The sequence below is a fragment of the Convolutriloba macropyga genome, unplaced genomic scaffold (genome assembly GCF_964194025.1).
Source record: "Convolutriloba macropyga unplaced genomic scaffold, txConMacr16.3 SCAFFOLD_1597, whole genome shotgun sequence".
Classification (NCBI taxonomy): Eukaryota; Metazoa; Xenacoelomorpha; order Acoela; family Convolutidae; genus Convolutriloba; species Convolutriloba macropyga.
Window position 1 is genome coordinate 20,881 of NW_027451376.1, and position 21,725 is coordinate 42,605.

The 21,725-nt window shown below is 36.1% G+C and overlaps 1 protein-coding gene across 1 annotated transcript; it reads left to right on the plus strand.

The window, feature by feature from the left end:
* The first annotated feature begins 18,940 nt into the window (after positions 1-18,940).
* Positions 18,941-21,289, plus strand: LOC142356626 (uncharacterized). Its single transcript, XM_075408479.1, has one exon. The coding sequence runs from the start codon at positions 18,941-18,943 to the stop codon at positions 21,287-21,289; it is 2,349 nt and encodes a 782-aa protein (XP_075264594.1).
* Positions 21,290-21,725: the final 436 nt, after the last annotated feature.

Sequence of the window (21,725 nt, forward strand, 5' to 3'; positions counted from 1 at the left end):
AAACTGCAAAGATATATAAGTTTTCTATGTTTGGAGTTTCATATAAAAAACCCCATGCCGCTTTATATGCAAACGTCATTTTCATTACTGTTTGCTTTGTAAACATTGAACGTTGCTTGAAAAGGCTCCTATCGCTTCATTTCCACTCACAATCAACTAATGGCAATCAATCTCTGTCGAAAACCATGCGTTGAATGAATAACTCAATTCACCGCTACAACTAAGACTATTTGTTAATCCCAATTTTCAAGCCATTTCAAGCAATTCCCTGTAATTATACATGCCAATTTACCATGCCAATTAAAGACAAAATTTCCTGAAAACCCAAAATTTGACCTCTAGTGGTCAAAATCCTTTCGTGTAATTATATTTAGAAACTCCAGGGTGACAACTAATGGCATTATCCGTTATCCGTTGGGAGGCATTTTAAAATGTTTAAAGAGTCGTGGTTACTGAAAACCGAAAAATACAAGCCGTTCGGCCGTTCAAAAAGACCAATTTCTTGCATTCGGGTCATCTCGAAGCAGCGATTTCCGGTCGTAACCGGAAGTTAAAAACAGCGCCATTAGAAAACCTTTGAAAAGCTACACTAACAAAACAGCTCCAAAAATCAAAATCTAAAACAAATGCTCCACTAGCCGTTCAAATTTTACGTCTCGCAACACCGGCGTGCGGTAATTCCGTGGGGTTTATTGCGGGTCAATTCTGACTTCAAATTAGGATTCCCTCGTCGAAACTATTATATCTAATTTTATCAGGTCAATCCGACTTCAACTTTTGAGAAATTACTACTTCATTATCAAATGCTAATAACATTTACATGAAAAGAATTTAATTTTATCTGCATTAAACCAATCAAAAAACCACTCAACCCCTTCTTTGTTGATGCTCGTACCAAAAATACAGCATGCTTATTTGGTTTGAACCCAATTTCGCCCATTTGTTTTGTTCAGGGGGCCAATTTAACACCAAAACATCAAAACTTTCAAATCACGTTAATTCCGGTGTTATTAAATTGGGGATTGATGGTTGGATTAGGCCAGAACTTATACGCGAGCGAGAAGACCATTGGTTGTACTTTAAATTGACATTAAACTATGGTTAACGTCCGCTGAATATATTCATCCAAGGTGGGAGTGGTCGGCCCCCAGCCCTTTTTTCATAAATCTACTTGATCAGTTTATCTCTGGTAAAATAATACTCCATCAGTTCAAATCCAAAAATTGATTTCTCTTCAAAATATCTAGCTCACTTCAACTATTCGCTTACTAGTGGATGTCTAAAAAAATCATTCTATATCACTCATCTCCTCTAAGTGGCGCCTTCGAAACTATAAACCTTTATTACGAAAAACTAAACTCATATATCTAACTTAACCTATATGAAACAGAGAACTCTAAATTTATTCGCTTGAATCATCTTTGAAAAATATAATCTAAAAGTACGCTTTCCACATCTCTCTCTCTCTCTCTCTCTCTCTCTCTCTCTCTCTCCTTCCGTTGCCTCTGCGCAATTGATTTGTCCTTTTGTCCCTTTTCAAGCTCTAATGCTCAGTTTTTCTCTGTGGTTTAACTAGTTTGAATGCAGCAAGGATTGAGTCCAGCTTCAAACCGTCTGCAACTAAGAAAATCAAGAAAAGAAAGAGTTGAAAAAGTTTTGCAATAAAAAAAGAAAAAAGATCGAAGGTGGAAGGACTTTTTACTGAATGCTTAGATTTTTGATTAGCTGATTTTTTATGTTGTTTTTTTTTGATGACCAATATATGTGCCATATAAATATTGCGACGTTTTAAAATTTTTCTTACCTCCTTAGGTCCCTAGGACAGTTAGTGACACGTTTTTCTGCAGGAATTACTTGAAAAAAGGTTTATATTAATAATATGGCAGAAAAAAATGCTATCTTGTAAGAACCTGGCAGATAAAATTGGCTATTTTGTAAGAATCTGGCAAAAATGGTTATCCTGTAGGAATCTGCCAGAAATATATACCAGAAGACGCATCGTCTTGTAGGAGTTTGCAGAATCTGCCAGACTCCAACTAGATAATCAACAGGTCTCGACTAGGGCCTTTGATTGAAACGATAAATTGCAGATTCGCTTTTAGCTATATCATGTCTCTTCGGAAAATCAGTATTCGATAAGATATCAAATAATTAATGTCATAACTTTCAAATAATGATTTTGATTAATAAACACGTCTTCTCCGGAAAATAGTTTAAGAAGACTAGTTTGCTAAAACAACTATTTGGAAAGTTACGTCATCTCGGAACCAGGTAGCTGATCTTTACGATCCCGCTTATATTCAGTTTTTTCCCGTTCACATTTTTTTCCTTATCTCGTTTTTTAAAAGAAGTTGTTCACGCGACTAATATGCTCTGTTTTAGTACCTTGGTGTAACGATTATGATATCATAAATGAGCTATCCCTTGGTACGCGGATATTGAAGGAAGGATTGTCAACAACTTTTAAAACTCTACCACATATCACAGACCATTATATAATTTCGGAAACAAATAATAAAAGAACAATTAATGAAGAAAAAAGATGTATTCGAGATGATATTCCCAATTAGTAATTTGATTTAAATGTATCATTACATAAGGAGATATTGGTGACCTGCTGCAAAAAATGAATACAAAATTAGTGCCTCTTGTCAAATATCTTTGCTGAAGAAAATTTCGAAAAAGTTCTCAGTTCCAAAAAAGAATTCTCGAACAAGCGTATGCGCTTTGAAGTTATGTGCAAAGAAGCATTCGCATATTGTTGACATCATAACGCTTTTTTCTTATATATATTCTCATATGTACACACTAAAAGTTTCTCGTGTGCGTCACAGAAACAAATGTGTATTGCCACACAGATTACCGAGCGAAAGTTGAGACACAAGAAATTGCCCAACTATATGATAAATTGCATAACTTAAAACAACGGGTCTAATTAACTTGGGTTTAATCTCATCCTTTTTTGGTGTGATCTGCTCCAAACTCTTGTGAAAACACGATCTTTTGATTTAAAACATGAGTTTTTTTTCATAAAAGTCACTAAACTTTATCAGAATCAATTAATAGTTGCGTGATTTTTAAAATTCTCCTTTCACGAATTTACAAAAAAAAAATTGTGATTCGATGAAAGAAGTACAAAAAATTTTTGGCTTTTCACTATATTTGTTCCAATGACACAGAGAACCAGAGATTAGGCCATAGAGAGTTGGTTATAAACACATCAACCATCAATGTGTCATTTTTCTCCCCCCATCCCAAAAACTAAGGTCGTCATAGACTATTTTACGGGTTATTCACCCGGGAAAAATAAGACTGAGAGGATAAAAATTTCTTGCTTTCTTCAGTCACTTTTTAATCGCTCTTTGAAAACTTTAGGCACGGAAACAAATTTTCTTCGAAAAAATATCTTTTTTTCATAGGCTTTACTTTGAGAATAATAAAACAAGTGTTACGGTGAATTTGTACATTTTAATACAACAAGAGTTTTCATTATATTTCCACACTTTAGGATATTTACCATGAAGTGCGATAGATTTTCCGATTTTAGTATAAAGGGTTTGTGAAAACCTAAAAAAGCCGAAAATATGAGGATTTTGACATTTTTGGAAAGTTCGATGGAGGGCACTCGAACGTAATTAAAATATCAATAATTCACCGAACATCTGCGAATCTTCATGAAGCTAGGGATGTCCTCTGTTCTATGTAAAAAGATCGGATTTACATTTTCTATTTGACAGTAAGTAAAACTCTTGATGATAGAAAACAACACACATTTCGAAACAAGCTGAGTAAATGTAAATAACTACCATTTTTTAATTTACTTAGTCTGACAGTAGAGATAATTTAAAAAAGCTAAAAACAAAATCATAAATACAAAGTCTGCAATGAGCCAGACACGTGTTTAGAAAGTGAATAACTCTTGAAAAACAAACGTTCTTGCGAAAAACTTACTAAATTTCGATCAAAAGGCACGAGTTCTTTCGCAAAAATTACTCAATTTTTCCTTCAAGAAACAATTACACGAGTTTTTCAATTCCTTAGTAAAAGCTTTACAAAAAGTTTTCATGCGATTCTATGCGAAACTTTGCGCTTTTCATACAAAAAATGTTGTTTTTTGAAAACTTTTGTTCGAATCATATATGAAACCATGATAGTAAACCCGGGATACTTGTGTAGAAAACGCAATCATCAGTTTGTCTTTTTGTCGAACATTATGCTGTGAGAGACTATTCGGAAATATAGTGATTTGGTGAATTGGGTGATTAAACGGGAAAATTTTAGAGTGAGTGGAAATATTTTCGCTAGTTTGAGAAATTTTTCAAAGTCTGGTTTATGTATTTGATTGCAAATCGCTCTGTACTTTTGATAAAAAAACACATGTTCATTGGCTTCGGTAGCAGCTGTTAAGGATTGTAAGACTCTTTTTTGGAAACCACTTTTTTGTCCTTCGAATTGACAACTTTAGCCAATGAAAAAGATTTAACTCAACAATTTTTTTTCAATACCATTAAACTTCAGAACCATGTAGCATGAGCTACGAATGAATTTGTACACTTTACTACATGAAGAGTCGTTTTGCATTTTAATAATTTTATACAATACAACTTCAACGCAAAATAAACTCAATGGAGCATAACAAAAAATTCTTTGTAACTAATTTAAATTTAACTTTTCCGAGATTACCAGGGTTAACAAGGCGTTCGAAAAATTAGTACTTGGTAGTTTCAATGTAATATTTTCACATCAACACCTCATTTTTATTCAATCAAATTTTTACACCCTCTTGGCAGTATACCACAAATTGTCAGAGGTTTGTTGATTTTAGTATCAGAAAAGTTTACATTTGAAACTTTTTGGACTTTAATTATTTTTAACCATATAATTTATAATCAAAATAATATGAATGAGGAAGGCACTATGAGAAAAAATTGTATTGTAATTTCTACTTTCACCTTGTGCGTCCTCGGTTAGTCTCACATGCCACAAATCAGGAACAAAGAACTAAACTTGAGATTGAGGTCACCGAACATGATCAAATTTGTGCAATCGAGTCTCACCAAAAACTTACAATTCTGGAAGCATATAGGGGTGTTATCTGTTTCAAGTATGAAGAGCAGCATCAACTTTTGCATTTGACAGAAGGCATAACTTTTTATGATAAAAATCAACAAATCTTTTGAAAAAAGTTGCGTCATTGTATTGTTCTACTATTTTTCAATCTACTAAGTCCAACAGTTTATATAAATTGGGTGAAAAAGTGATATACAAATTTATAAAAGAGATATCTTGCAGTGCAAGACTGAAGAACGTCTTTTTTCATTAGAGAGTCTAATTATTTAGAATTTGATGTGTGGATTTTTCAGCCAAATTGAGTTGATTCATTCTGTTTTTGTTCATCTCAAGCATCTGCATGGTTTTCTACAAGGAAAGTTTTCCAGTTTTCCTGAGTTACTTCTTCATCAGAGTGCCATCCCGGTTCATTGTGGCTTTTTTAATCAGCGATGTATCATAATGTTTGAAATATGTATTTTTATTACGGGCATATTCTGGTCATAAGACGTTTTCTATGTCATGAGTAGTATAAAAAAATGACTAGAACCTCAACGGGGGGGACGGACATTTTTGGAAGCCTGATTTTCTCGGCCCGACAACAACGGGGTGGGACAATTGAAAATTTTGATAATCTGAATAAAATGTCCCCCCTATTTTACATATTTACATACATATATATATGTATATGCATGTATATATGTATTGTGTATATGTATATATGTGTATGTATATGTATGTATTATGTATATGTATATGCATGTATATATGTATTGTGTATATGTATATATGTATATGTATATGTATGTATGTATGCATGTATGTATTATGTAAGTGTATATATGTATATACAAGTATATATGTAACGCGTATATGTATATATGTGTATGTATGTATGTATGTATGTATGTATGTATGTATGTATTATGTAAATGAATATGCATGTATATATGTATTGTGCATATGTATGTATGTATATATTTATGTATGTAGGTATGTATATATGCATGTGTGTATTGTTGTATGCATGTATGAATGTATTTATGTATGTATGTATATGTATGCATGTATGTGTATGTGAGTATCTATATATGTATGTATGGATGGATGGATGGATATATGTATATGCATGTATATATCTATTGTGTATATGTATATATGTATATGTATATGTATGTATGTATGTATGTATGTATTATGTAAATGTATATATGTATATACATGTATATATGTAACGCGTATATGTATATATGTGTATGTATGTATGTATGTATGTATGTATGTATGTATGTATGTATGTATGTATGTATGTATGTATGTATTATGTAAATGAATATGCATGTATATATGTATTGTGCATATGTATGTATGTATATATTTATGTATGTAGGTATGTATATATGCATGTGTGTATTGTTGTATGCATGTATGAATGTATTTATGTATGTATGTATATGTATGCATGTATGTGTATGTGAGTATCTATATATGTATGTATGGATGGATGGATGGTTATATGTATATGCATGTATATATGTATTGTGTATATGTATGTATGTATGTATGTATGTATGTATGTATGTATGTATGTATGTATGTATGTATGTATGTATGTATGTATGTATTATGTATATGTATATATGTGTATGCATGTATATATGTGTATGTGAGTATCTATATATGTATGTTTGGATGGATGGATGGATGTATGTACATACATACATACATACATACACAATAAAAAACCCAGAGTTGTACAAGAAAACAAGTTTTTACCTAAGTATGTACAAAATTATGGTCATAATCACCTATGTCCATAAATGCATACATAAATTGATGAAAACAACAGTAAAACAACTAACCTGTTAGTAGATGTATAAAATCATTAATGATATATTAATTGGAGAGTCATCAGATCATACCCAAACATGTTCAGGGTCACAAAACTTTCCAAATTAAATTGACCAATCGGAGTGCTTGATTTATTATTCAAGTTGACAACCAATCAGAATTGAAAGATTTATAAACAAAAACTCTAAACGCTCACGTTCAGTAAACAGTAAATAATGAACACAATAGGAACAAAAGACATCAAGCTCATTCGTGAGAAAGTTTTATCACTGAGAGGTAACATTAATTATACACACATATCTTATCAACAATTATATTTCGTAGCTGCTTGTTCTTTGTTAGATCCAGAAGTTGACGGAGAAATAGCACTTAATTTAGACCCTATGGTGGTTTCATTGGAATTGATAATTCAAGACTAGATCCATTATTGAAACGGAGCAAAGTGCTACGACTTCATGCTGCACTGCATGACGCCGCTGGATTTATAAAAGATTGCAGAAACAAAGGCCCTGGATATGTTAACGCTTTCCGTTACTCACCAGTAAACAATTGTCTTTTCGGGCACTTGACAGGAATATTATTCATTCTATCAGTGAAAATTTTTCATTCACAATTGTTTCGTGAATTGGAATGCTAGTAAATTTTGGCAGCAAAACCACAAATATTATTGTCCTCGATCTCAAAGGTTTCAAGCTCAAGTCACTTGGATTCATTATAAAAGAACTCAGTTTGTGTTCCAGTTACAACGATACAATATTTTTCAAACCGCCACTTAAATTCGCTGATTTACCCGCAAACGTTAGACAAACTGTTATTTGGTTGACGAATAACCTACACGGTCTTGATTGGGACGAAGGTGATATACCTTACTGTGATTTGAAAACAATCTGTCTGAGTTTCAGTTTCCGATTCACACGGAAAAATTTTTTTGCTAAAGGCATTGAAAAGTGTGAGCTCCTCAGTAAGCTTTTACAAAAAACTGTTTATAATCTGGAGGATCTAAATTGTCCCCGAATCTCAGAGATAATATCAGAAGAAGAAGTTCCCTCCTGTTATCATCATTTAAACTTTCGTTCAACAAACGATCAATTATCAAACCACTGCGCGGAACGTAAAGCAAGAATGTTTTCACAGTGGACACAAAGTGATGCACAGAGAAGACACATCAACTTTAACAACCTATCTGTCAGACAACTTGAAGATATTCACTTGCTTGACTCCACTTGACGATCAGCCGATTGTAATATTCAACAGAGTTCAGGATCCCTCTCCACCAATACAGAATAATTTTTCAAGTGATCACCAGAACCGAGCGAACTATCTCAACAATAAGCCAAACGCTGCACAACAACCTCGTTACAATTCGCTTTATAGCGCAGCAGCAAAACGTTACTTTGCAACCATTACTCTTTCTCCCGACGAGCTAGACAGCTTTAGAGCTTTCCTGCCCGTGATAGATAATTTCTATCACTTCCAACTGTACGTAGAAAATAAGCAGAGAGCTCGAGAACATCGGAATCAGTTCAATTATGGCTATGATCAAAGCAAACCAGAAGCCTATGCAGTCCCCCAAAGAGCAGCGAATCCCACGTTGGAAGCAATGGGCGGACAAAAAAGTTCCTCAATTTAGATTGAAGAAAACACCACCGGAACGTGAGCTATCACTAAAAGAGATGCCGAATGAGCTGCGGTTATATGTCTTGGAGCACCCCGAAGTTGAAAAAGTCTTCAATCAACCATCGTTCGAGGAAAATGACTCATCAACCGTTTGTTATAAACTAGAGATAAAAAGTCATATTAAAGGTTTCAATTTGTTTGAGTTCTGGTACATGAAACAGTTGCCCAGTAAATAATTCAAAAATTTAACTTTTTATATCATCCTTGTTTCAATTCACTTTTCAATTAATTATTTTTCTTCAATGAATCAAAGAAACGAGGCTGACGCCGGTATCAGTAATTTAGTCTTTGATGTGAACAACAAAGAGAGGCCCCCATGGCGTTGTTGTTCAAATTCAACAGTGCCAAGGTCCGAAGTAATATTTTTTGTTCAAGTTAGTATCATTGTCTTAATGATCATTCTTTGCTTCTCTATGCTCTTTCTATTATCAGAAAGCTGTGAAGAGAAATCAATTTGGATTGCTCTCTTATCGAGTTTAGTTGGTTACATTTTACCTAATCCCAAACTATGAACAAAGTTATTCTTACACATGACAGGGTATTCATGTCAATTGTAGGACCAGGTGGTTGTGGTAAAACAGAACTCTTGTTTCGAATGCTAAAAGATTCGACCTTTTATCCAGGCTTTGAGAAAATTTATTATTTTTACAAAGAGTTCCAACCACTTTTCAAAGATATGCAACGAGTTATACCAGGGATTGAGTTTCTAAAATACTCAGGCTTTGATATAACAAAAAAAACTATCGCATTGTCTGCTTATCTATGACGATTCATGTGAAGAAATCTTCAACGATAAAGAATTTGTAAAAATAGCTACCTCGGGACGTCATCGCAAATTACAAGTTATATACATCAAGCATAATTTGTTCCATCAAAGCAAATGGTCCAGAACCATTGATCTGAATACAACACACATAATATTATTCAAGTCGCTTCGTGACATTCAACAAATTGAATACCCTGGAAAACAGTTGAATTGTCTCCAACTGATAAAAGAAGCATACAAACTAGCAACTGCGGAGCCCTTTGGACATTTGATGATTGACCTCGACCCAAAAACCAGCCAGGGTTTACGTTCTTCATCGCAACTAATTGGACCGGATCCTTCTATTTTTTACATTTCGTCCCCTGAAGCAGTCATTACAACAATTACAAATGAAAAAGAAACATTTGCTTATGCTCAAGCAATGGGCAAATAAGAGGAATGAGAAAACCGCTCAAATAAAAACATTACATCAGGGTGATTTCATTTGGTTTTTAAGTGACTGTGTGATGAACGTACTCTCTGGAGTTGTACCAATCAATAAAGTTGAATTAAAAAAATTCGAGAAATCACTACGTAAACTTGCAGACAGGCGAGTTGAAGAAAGTGAGAGGATCAAAATTTTCCGATCAGATTCTGGAATCCGTCTAATTAAACTTATTGCGTTACCTTGTATTGCTTTTCTGGAGCAAAATGCACACTGAAGAGTTTGTGCTAATTCCTCGTCAAATGTATGCCAATGAACAACCTCAAATTGCTCAACTTCTCAACAATAAAAATGTCCAAGAGAAAGCAAAGCAAATATCACTGTTGCAAAGAAGCAAGTCTCCACCAGCACCCTCTACCACGCCACAAGACACGCAACAGCAGACCGATAATATTTTGGAGAATGTCAAAGGTGAGTTGAATGAGACTAGAGATGACAAAATTGATACAAAAGTTTCAACTGAAATCAGGGAGCAAGTTTTGAGAGATATTAAACACCTTGACAGAAAAAAGTTTGAAAAAGCGAGCATAATATTGGAAAAAATAGAAGAGTCAGAATATCTATCGCTGGATCAGACATCAAGACTAGCGGTTAATAAGTCAAGCACGGGAATTCTTGTCGCAGATTTTCTTTACCATCTACAACAACAACCTCTAAGCTTTCACTTGAACATTACAAAGTCCTGACCTTTCTAGATATCAGTTCACAATTAACTTGTAATACATACGCAAAAAAATTTCTTGCCTTATCACTAAACGAAAAGTTACATTTGTTTGAGGATGAACCAGAAACGAAGAATCAGGAGTCTCGAGAACAGAAGAATCAAAAGCTTCTGGAGACGATGAAGGAAGCTTTGAAGATGCAAAAGACGAAATCCAACCGTCTAGCTCGTGGACAAATTACTTCCTCTCACGTTAAATAATTGAACAAATTATACACAAAAGGTAGTGCAGCTTTTGGTAGCATTGCTAACTTGAAGAAAGCCAGTGGTTTACCAAGATCTAAAGTGGTTCAATACCTTCAGTCGAAAGCCCCATACACAAAATACAGACAATTCAGAAAAACTTTTCCGAGACTAAAAGCTGTTGCATACAGAATAAACGAAATCTGGTCTGTCGATGTGGCGTACATGGATAAAATTGCCCAACATAACAATGGAGTCAAATATTTTACTGGTGGCTGTTGATGATTTATCGCGATACCTTAGAGTGCAACCAATGAAGGCTTTATATGCAAAAGATGCTGTTGAAGCGTTCAAAAAAATGATCAAACAGCAAAAACCAGAAATGGTTTGGACAGACAAGGGATCCGAGTTTAAAGGTGAATTCAAAAAATTTTGTGAAAAAAAGGAGATTCATTTATATACAACCGAAAACTAAACCAAGTCGGCATTTGCTGAGAGGAATATTCGATCGCTCAAAAACATTGTTCACAAATACCTGGAGGAAAATTGGACTTGGACTTATATTAAGCAATTGCCCCAGTTTGTAAATATTATAAACAGTCGTGTTAATCGTGTTACCCAACTTGCACCTAATAAAACTTTCAAAAAACATGAACCGTTTCTAATATCCCTAGCAATTAGCACAAAAAAGTACAAGCCAAAATACAAAGAAGGAGACCTGGTTCGGATTGCAAAGCCAGACGAAATATTTAGGAAAGGTTATAAACAAAATTACACAGACGAAGTCTTCACAGTATTCAAGTTTGCTACCCTTAGTCCACCAACATACAACCTTATAGACGCAAACAACGTTATAAATGAAGGTAAATTTTATGAACCAGAATTAGTCCAAGTGAACGTCATTCCTGTCGAAAACTAAACATGAGTATTCATAGAGAATTTACTATTGATTTGATATCGAATGCATCAATGGGAATTTTTACCAGTAATACTATGGCCAAGTTTCGAAATCAACTCGCTCAACCATTACAGTTAGATGGAGATTGGCAAGTTGCCCTTGCTTCAATATCATTTCCCTCAAACATCAATAATGTAAACTCAGCCGAAATAGTTGCGTATGTCAGTTCTGGCGCCGAACTTGATGCTTCACATAACCGAACCGGACAACTTCGAAGAATTCGCAAAGGTATATACAACAGTTCAGAAGAGCTTCTGAAAGAAATTTTTCGAATCGCTCAATTAAAAAACTTTGACTATGATTTTGACAGTGTAACGCAAAAGTTAGTTTTGAAATTTGGACCTAGCGAAGGTTTGTCATTCGAAGATGAAGAAGTACCAGGTATTCTTGGTTTTCAAGGAATAAGAGATATTTCGAATCATGGTTTTATTCATATTGGTTACAAGTCAGAAAATGCAGGCAACTCTTTGAACAGACATGTTGGAGAATTTCCAGTTGATATCACTTGCGGATCACAGTTAATATTTGTATAAATTGATATAATTGAACATCAGAACGTTGGTGATGTGAGAGCTCCAGTAATAAAAATCATTGAGTCTGAAAGACGTTTGAGAAACGGTAGCATAAACACAGTGACACCCATACACCACAAGTCCTACACAAATTTGGATTACAAGCCAATATTATCAAACAACATTCAGAACATACAGGTAGAGTTGAGAAACGAAACTGAAAAACTAATTCCTTTTACTGGAACCGGAAAAGTTATAGTCAGTTTAAAATTTCAAAAAATTATTTAATATGGAGGCATACTACAACAATCAGGCATCTCAATCAATGCCGCATTTTTCCGGACACTACAGACAAAGAGGCAGCGGTTTTGGAGCGCTTGCTGCAAGTATTGGAAGAGTTGCTCTGCCATTAGCACGCAAATTTCTATGGCCCGCAGTAAAAAAGATTGGGCGTGACTTATTGGTTCAGGGAGCACCAGAGTTAGTAGAAGTTGCAACCAAAAGAAAGTCAGCAAAACAAGCACTGAAAAGTACAGTAGCCAAAACAGCTCGCAAACAAATAGGTGGATCTCTTCAATCACGTATTGCATCAGGTCGTAAAATAATTAGACGAAAAAGACGACAATACACGAGACCTCGTTCAAACCAAAAACGAAAAATCTCAACCAGAAGAATCATTTCTCGAAAACCCCGTCCAAAAAGGAGTCGTCTGGATTTTTTCTCGCGAGTGAAAAATGCGAACTAATATTGTAATACCATCTGAAGCTACTCACAGTTCTCTAGACTTATTTGAAAAACCACCTTTGCTGGTAACATTTGATCAATCATTCGAGCAAAAAACAGGACCGTTTTATTCGCCGTCAGGATCATCATTGGAATTTGAAGTTGTTGGTGATCGCAACAATTTTATTGACTTACAAAAAATTTACCTGGAGATCAAGTGTCGAATACTTCAAACAGATGGAACGGATTTGCGCTTCACAGCTGGTGACGCTAATGCCAGTGATCTTCCATATTTTGCTAATAATATCCTTCATTCACTTTTTGCCGACTGTACTGTTTCTGCAAATGGTATCAAAATTTCAACAGCTAATGGACACTATGCACACAAAAGTTTCATAGAAACTGAATTCTCTCACGGTACAGACGCAAAGAAAACCTGGCTAAATTGTCAGGGTTACGAGTATGAGGAAAACCCGGGCACTATTCCAGCAGCAGTATCAGATATAAGAAAAAGAACCGTGCGACAATCCGCACGTATAACACTATATGGAAAGTTGGCGGTTGATTTCTTTTCATGTGAGAAACATTTGGTTAGTGGAGTTACGTTACGCATTTCAATGAGAAGATCCCAAGATGACTTTGCCGTCATCAGCGAAGACGCAGCGAAACACTACAAGGTTAAAATAGATGAGGCTAATTTATTTGTCAGGAAGATGACGGTGTCAGATAATGTTGTAGGTGCAATTGAGAAGACATTATTGAAAACTCGCAATTTACCGTTCAATGAAGTAATTACCAAAACATTCTTGGCTACAACAGGCCAACAAAGCTGGAAACATGAGGATATTTTCACTAAAGAACCAATCAGAAGAGTCATTGTTGCATTATGCGTTGGTACAGCATTCATCGGTACCAACACCGCTAATCCATTCCATTATCAAAAATTTGGTTTAAGAGAGATAACCATTTATCGAAATGGGTTTGCAACGGCTGGAACTCCAATGTCAACAACTGACAACAAGAGGTTGTACTACAATTCAATGAGTGCATTAGCTTATGTAGAAAATGGCCATGGAATACCTCTGAGTGAGTTTGCAAACCATTATATAATGGTATTTGATCTGACCAGCACTCAAGAAGCAACTCATGACTTCATTCATCCAGAGCTCACAAATTCATCATTGTCTGTCGAACTCAAGTTCGATGCAGCGTTAGCTCATAAAGTTGAAATATTTTTTCTTGGGGAAAAAGCCTCTACGATCTACATTGACTCGGCCAGAAACGCATCTAAGAACGCTCTTCCCATGATCACATACTAATGTACGAAGATCAAATTCATCTTCAAGTGAAAAAGTGTAAACACCTCAAATTCAAATTCGGAGGGGTTTATGCTGCTGATAATTTTCCTCTGAACTTGCAGACCAACACATTTATTATTGTTAATGCATCACGATCCAACTCTATTGGAACCCACTGGGTAGTGCTAGCTAAACGATATGCATACCCAATAATATACTTTGCAGATCCATTGGCTCTACCCTTGATAGGATATTTTCAACCGTTTACAACAATGTAAAGACTTGGAGATAATGATGGATATCATGGAACATAGAAGAGACATTCAGTCTCCATTGCAATCCTCAGACTCCCAGCTTTGTGGTTTATTTTGCATATATATTGTTCATTATTTTTATAGTGAGAAATTTCCATTTATACCTGATGTAAATGAATTAGAGTTGCTAGCTTTTGTAAAACATATGAAGTAAAATTTAATTTAATTTTCAAACAACAACACTTTTTGAATATCAATTTTTACAAAATTGAAAGGTTATGAAAGAGTTTGAGGTTTCTCGCACAAAACTCCCGTGGCTACTAAGCAGAATATCCATTATCTGATAAAGAGTTGAGGAGTGTTCACCTAGCATAAGCTGGCAAAATCGTTTCAAAGTTACATCAGGGATTGTAGAAGAACGTTTGTTGGCCGTAAAAGTACTAATGGATTTCACTGTTGCCTCACTCAAGGGTGCTGGAAGTTGTTTTTGGTTCTTGGTAACTGCAGAAGAAGTTGATTTTGAAAGGTATTCAACAGCAACATGTAGTCGTGAAATTATTGCACCACGTTTAACAAAGTCTTTTTGCGTAGGTTGAATAAGTATTTTGAAACAGTTAACGAGACACGGTATCACCGCAGGTACATAAAGAGAATCGAATATATTATCAGCCTGAGAACCAAATTCATACATAACATGATAATGATTGGAGCCAAATGTGGAACCTTCGATAACTTTTGCAGAAGAATGATAACCATATGCATAATTTTCAATTGTTGTGTTTTCAAGTTTTGGTTCCGTCTCACAAATATTGTACTCGAAACGTTTTTGAAATTTCTTGAAATATTCAGGACTGTTCTCATACATTGCCTCAACCATAACGAACAAAAAAGAAAAAGCTAATGAACTAACTATGAAAGCATAAACAATGACAGGAAGCAAAAGGTATAATAGAAATTATTCCGATTCCTCGTTGACTGTTACAGATGTTTTTGGTATCTTCTTCTGGCGCTGAGATGGCGTTTTGCCAGCCGGTTTTGCTGGACGCTTCGAGTCATCAGTTGAATCCGGTTTTAGAAGAGAGTCGATCAACCCAACTGGTTGATCAAGCATTTGTTCTAGTTTTTCAATGTTCTGACATAGCAACCGAAACTCTCGCGCCGAAAGTGTAATTTTTTGATTGAAATCCCAATCGACCTGTTCACTATCACGTTTGAACAATTTCAAGGATAAATAGGTGCCAGTGGTATGATAAGTCTTAACAGTAGCCCTAACAAGTCGTTTTTCATTGAGCGAGAGATCCAAATGAAAGTCGCTGAACTCAGCATCCTTAGACAAAACATTACCCATAATGTTGCATATATTGAGACAAACTGTATCAAAGTAATCTGAAAAGATAAATGACTAATACATTACTGTTTGTCGGAATGTAAACAATTTCAAACCCCACGCCAACATGTCTAGACAAGATAACAGCTGAACAAACAAATCCCCCTCCCTACGCGTGTAAACAAATTTATACTCCTCTATATCAACTATGACGTTTATACGAAATATGAAATTCAAAAGATCGGAAAAAATCTACCCCGCTGAATCAAGACCCATTCAATGTCACAATTGTCCAAGGCAATTTAAAAATTTCATGCAACATCGCCGGGCCAAGCATTATAAAGGCCATAGCAGAAAACAGTTTTACAAGTCCCGACCTCTAAATCTAAAAACTGACAAATTTTCATTAGCAATGGATAAATTAGCTCGCCTACTCGAGTCTATTTATATTTCTCGAGAGCAACCCAATTGAACTTTGGTCAATATGACATAATTCTATTTATAGACATGACGGAATAATGATGAAATGATTAAGTCAAATAAACAAATCGGTCTGCAACAATTTTTTCAATCTTTCCGCCATTGGTTCTTTCTTGTTGTTCAATATAAGTTTTGTGAAAACTCTTTAGTTCTTTGGCACCTTAATACATTACTGCCAGTCTTTTGTTACTTAACCTTCTTCTTGAATTTGCTTTCATCCTGCTTTTCCTTTCAGTTCCATACGATATAAAAACAAGTTTTCATTTCTCTTGTTACTAGAATTGGTTCTAGACTCGGTGCTGTTAAATCTTTATAAGATTTTCCTTACAAAGAAAACTGTGTGCGTTGTTACCGTTTAAATCCCTAAAATCAGAACAAAAAACATCTCAATTGTTTATCCATCACCTGTAATATGGCTGCTGAATATTTAGAAATTGCAAAGACAAATGAGCGAGGCACTCGAACCTTTGTGCGAATGTGTCACAACTTCAAAAATATTGTCCTTGTAAAGGAAAGCTTTGATGATAAGACAGATTTATGGCACACAAAAAACAGCTTCATTGTTCCAGTTAATTACATTGAACCAATACTTGAATACACAAAACAAAACGATTTATTTCATCTTACAAAAACGCCAGAAAAATTGTTACGACAAGAAGAGTCTCCATATGCTCATCGAAATTATGGATGTATTACTCCCATTCAAACAAAAAAGCAGGATGTGAAAAAATTGGCGAAGCGAACAAGAAAACTTTTTGCAGTCTACGATCATGACTGCATTGAAATTTGGGAGAATCAATTGGGGCAGCTAGAAGAAGTTGAGCAAATATTTGGTTTTTGGAATTTTGATCAGTCGCCAAGTGAAGAAACAAAAACCCCGGAAAGCCTCCCGTTGCTTGTCAACAATTTTTCTGATGATATCAACTTCGATGAAACACCTCCATTGAGCCAGTGCTATGCCCCCGTCAAGAAGGTCATCAAGTTATCTCGACTCTAAACAAAACAAACCCACCTCAAACTCATTGTGCATGTTGAACATTTCATTTGTTGCTTTTCATTGTTCCAACGTATGAACTTTGTGTTTCCTTCTTCAAACTAGTTCTTAATTTAATTTTCTCTAACAATCAATCTTAGCGCTAGACATTGCATGATTTTTTGAGAGAAAGATTTAGGCGATGCGGTGAAATTCAGACATTGAACAGACAAGTATGTGAGACATTGCCGTAAACAAATAAGCAAAAACAGACCGGGTTGAAATAAACCCAGTTAAAGCTTGGATTTTTTCATATCATGACAAACAGTCAATAAACATATTTCACTAATTGCTATTATTCAGTAGAGAAAGTGAAACAAAACTAGTCTATGTAAATAAGAAGTAAAACTGTGAGATCAGAATCACCCGTGATGAACCAACAAAAATTAGCAAAGCAGGTAAACAAGTGCATCTGTGATATTGACACAACAGTCTGGTAGACTTGCTGCCCCCCCCCAACCACTATTTGTGGAGCAGTAGCTTTCAGTCCCAAAAGTAAACAAAAAAGACGCGCACTCTGATTGGTTGAGAGTGTTGTGAAAATGTGTCCCCTCCAACAATAAATTTTTCTCATTTGCTTTTTGCCTTAAGTTTCAACTCAAGTTACAGAAATAAATTTCAACAGTCTTATCAAAACTAATCAGCAACAGCAAAAAACTTTCATTCTTTCCTCTTGGAAACTTTCACCCCAGTTCCTTATTTGTCTCAAGTTCTTACACCTGTAATGAATTCAGAGAAGTGTAGAGTTTGCAAAAAGACACTTTTGGACAAACGAAGCTTACGTCGGCACATGAAAGATGTGCATAAACCTTATGCACAAACAAACGTATTCGTGTGCGATGAGTGCGCATTTGCTAATGAAAAAGTTGTCGAGCTCGAGACGCATATGAGACAACAACACAACTCAACCCACCCACGTTATTGCCTATACTGCAACAAGTTTTTCACGGACAACCTCAAGTACATGGAGCACATGAATAAAAATCATGGACTGCCAGTATGGGATGCTAATGCTGAAAACAACCCAAACTCTGGAATTCTTCCGTCCGAGCAAGCTTTCGGCGGTGTTTTGAAAACATATGACATACCAGTGGGAGAACATGAAATAGACTTGCAAAGTTTCATGCGTAGCAAACGTGATGAGATTGAAAACGTAGTTCAACTCAACACCCAAAATCAAGCACAAAAACTTCAGTTTAGCGCACTGGTACAACTCACAAAACCAACGAGCGATGAAAATGTTAGCAGCCAGCCAGATCGCATCAAAATATACATCAACTCAAAAATGCAGCGGGTCGACTTCACAGGCTTGAGCAAATCCTGTTTCGCTGGAATGGTTGAACAAATGCTGCTTGCCTTGAACAACTTTGCATCCCATGGTAGCGGCTGGACAGTAGATAGCATTGAAAACATTGAATTGATGCTCGCCAGGTCAAAACCAATTGCTGCTTCTTCATATTTAGCTCTGCCTACTGAGCTAGCAAAATGTCAGTACCTGTTGAACATTCGAAACCGACAAGACGAGAAATGTTTTCTCTACTGCTATACAGCTTAGTACCATAACACATTCGGACCCCGGTTGATACCCGCCAATGCTTAATGGAGACAAAAGACAAATCCAATAATGTATAGTTCGGAAAATCCAGAAGCAAAACAAGCGGCTGGTGAATTCATGATGCCCATGGCTTTTCACCAGATGGAAAAATTTGAACTGCTGAACTTGGTACGCGTTAATGTTTTTCGACACTCGAACGAGAAACTGATTCCTTTCCGCATATCAAATAATAAAAACTACAATTTCAATCTGGATCTGCTCTTGCTTAGTGATGGATCAATGCATCACTATGTCCTGATCACAAATATCGAGGCACTTATTCATAAATATCTTGGAAAACACCAGCGCATTGACAACCATTTGTGTCGTAACTGTTTCCACATCAGCACCTCATTGGCTCGACATGAGAGACATGAAGAAATATGCCATCAAAACACGCAAGCAATAATTAAAATGCCGAAAGCCGAACAGCAAAACTTTGAATTCAAAAATGTTCAAGCCCGATGGTTTGCGCCGATTGTTGGATTTTTCGATCTGGAGTCAATAGTTGAACCAGTTGCTAACACTATCAATACACAACAAAACTCAGTTACTAGAGCATTGGAGGAACACAAGCCGTGTAGTTACGCTTTGCTCTTCGTTGCTTTAAATGAAACAAAGCCATTCTACTTCGATCTCAAATGTGGTCCGAATGTCATGGTTGAATTTGTTAAGTCACTGGAACAAATTGCTAGGGATATATACGACGTGAAACAACAACACAAAAACTTTGCCGGCGAGCCAACAATCACTAAAGATCAAGCTAGTTTGTGTTGGATTTGTGAAACTGAATTGAATACATCCTCACAAGATCCCACTGTTCTAGACCACTGCCATTTCACAGGAAAATTTTTGGGATGGGCACATGCGCAGTGCAATTTGAAACGCAAAACTCTAAACTTCACCCCCCTATTTGCGCACAACTTGGCAAACTATGATCTTCATCACGTAGTATTAGCACTACAAAGTCTGAATGACAAAAACACAATTTCAGTTGTGCCAAGCACGAGTGAGAAATTCATTTCATTGCAAATTGGAGTGCATATGAAAACAACACAAAACAAGAAAGGTGTTTGGACAAGCCAGTATGAGTATATCAGACTATTGGACTCATTTAAGTTCATGAATGCATCGCTCGAAAAGTTGGTACAGAACCTGCCATCTGATCAATTCACCTTATTGGAACAACATTTTCAAGCGTGGCCAACAACATCGGTTAATTTGCTAAAACCAAAAGGCTCGTTCCCTTATTGCTTCGTCGATAGCTTTGAAAAACTGCAAGAGGCCCAGCTTCCCCCTCTCGAGAAATGGACAAACAGTTTGCAGCAGTACGAGGTAACAGTGAGTGAAGATGAATACAAGCGAGCCCTCGAAGTGTTCAGTTTATTCAAGTGCCAACACATTGGTGATTACTACAATTTGTATTTGACAACAGATTTGTTTCTCCTCGCTGCAGTAATACTCTGCTTTAGAAAGGTGTGCTATGATACATATGGGCTCGACTGCTGCCAGTATTACACGGCTTCCAACTTGTCAGGAGATGCAATGCTCAAAATATGCAACCCTCAACTACATCTTCTAACAGAAAGGGAACACCTCAACATGGTAGAAAGTCTTATAAGAGGAGGCGTGAGCTCGGTTTACAGCAAGCGGCTCTGTCGCGCAAACAACAAGTTTCTTTCGGACTACAAACCGAAGAACATTTCCTCATTCATAATAATGATCGATGCCAATAATCTGTATGGAGGAATCATGGAAAAACTCCCCTTACCCCTCCATGATTTCGAAATGTTTGACAAAAGTGAATGGACCGATGAGGAAGCCCAGGAAATTTTGCGTCGAATATTGAATACGCCTGATGATGATGAGGTTGGATACATAGTTGAAGTCGATTTCAGTTATCCCGACAGCCTGCACGATCTACACTCTGATTTTCCTTTGGCGCCCACAAAAGATGCGATTGATGAATGCTGGCTCAGTGAGTATCAAAGCAGCTTGTTGGCCGACATGCAAATTAAAAAACCCCCGCAGGTGAAAAAGCTCATTCAGACGTTGTTCGATAAACAGAATTACACTCTGCACTATCAAACCCTCAAACTCTACGTTGAACTAGGATTGGTGCTGACCAAGCTTCATAGAGTGCTTTCGTTCAAACAGCAAAAGTGGCTGGCACCCTACGTACAACTGAACACCGAAAAGCGAAAGCAAGCGAAGAATAAATTTGAGGAGGATTTTTTCAAATTGATGGTTAACTCATCGTTTGGAAAAACTTGTGAGGGAAAGCAAAACCGAATGAAAGTCAGGATAACCCGCACGGAAGAGGAAACGCTAAAGTGGACAGACAAGCCCGAGTACCAATCATCAAAAATTATTAGTTAAGATCTTGTCACCCTATGCCTTCAGCAATCAGAAATACTTTGGGACAAACCAACCATAGTGGGTGCCTGTATATTGGATTTGGCAAAGAAGTTCATGTTCGAGTTTCACTACAAAGTCATAAAGAAAAACTTTGACAGCAATTTACTTTATTCAGACACGGACTCTTTCGTATATGAAGTGCGTTCAAGAGACTTCTTTGCAGAAATACAACGGAAAAAGTCGGTCGCTGAACAGTTTGATTTTTCAAACTTTCCACCAGAACACCCCTTGTATAGCAGGGACAATGCACGTGTCACTCTTTAGTTCAAAGATGAGATGGGAAGCCGGCCAATTGCTGAGTTTTGTGGACTCAAGCCAAAGCTGTATTCAATCAAGCTCGCTGAAGGCTAGTCTTTTTCACTAGCCTCCCCCCCCCCTCCCCTTTCACTCTACAAAC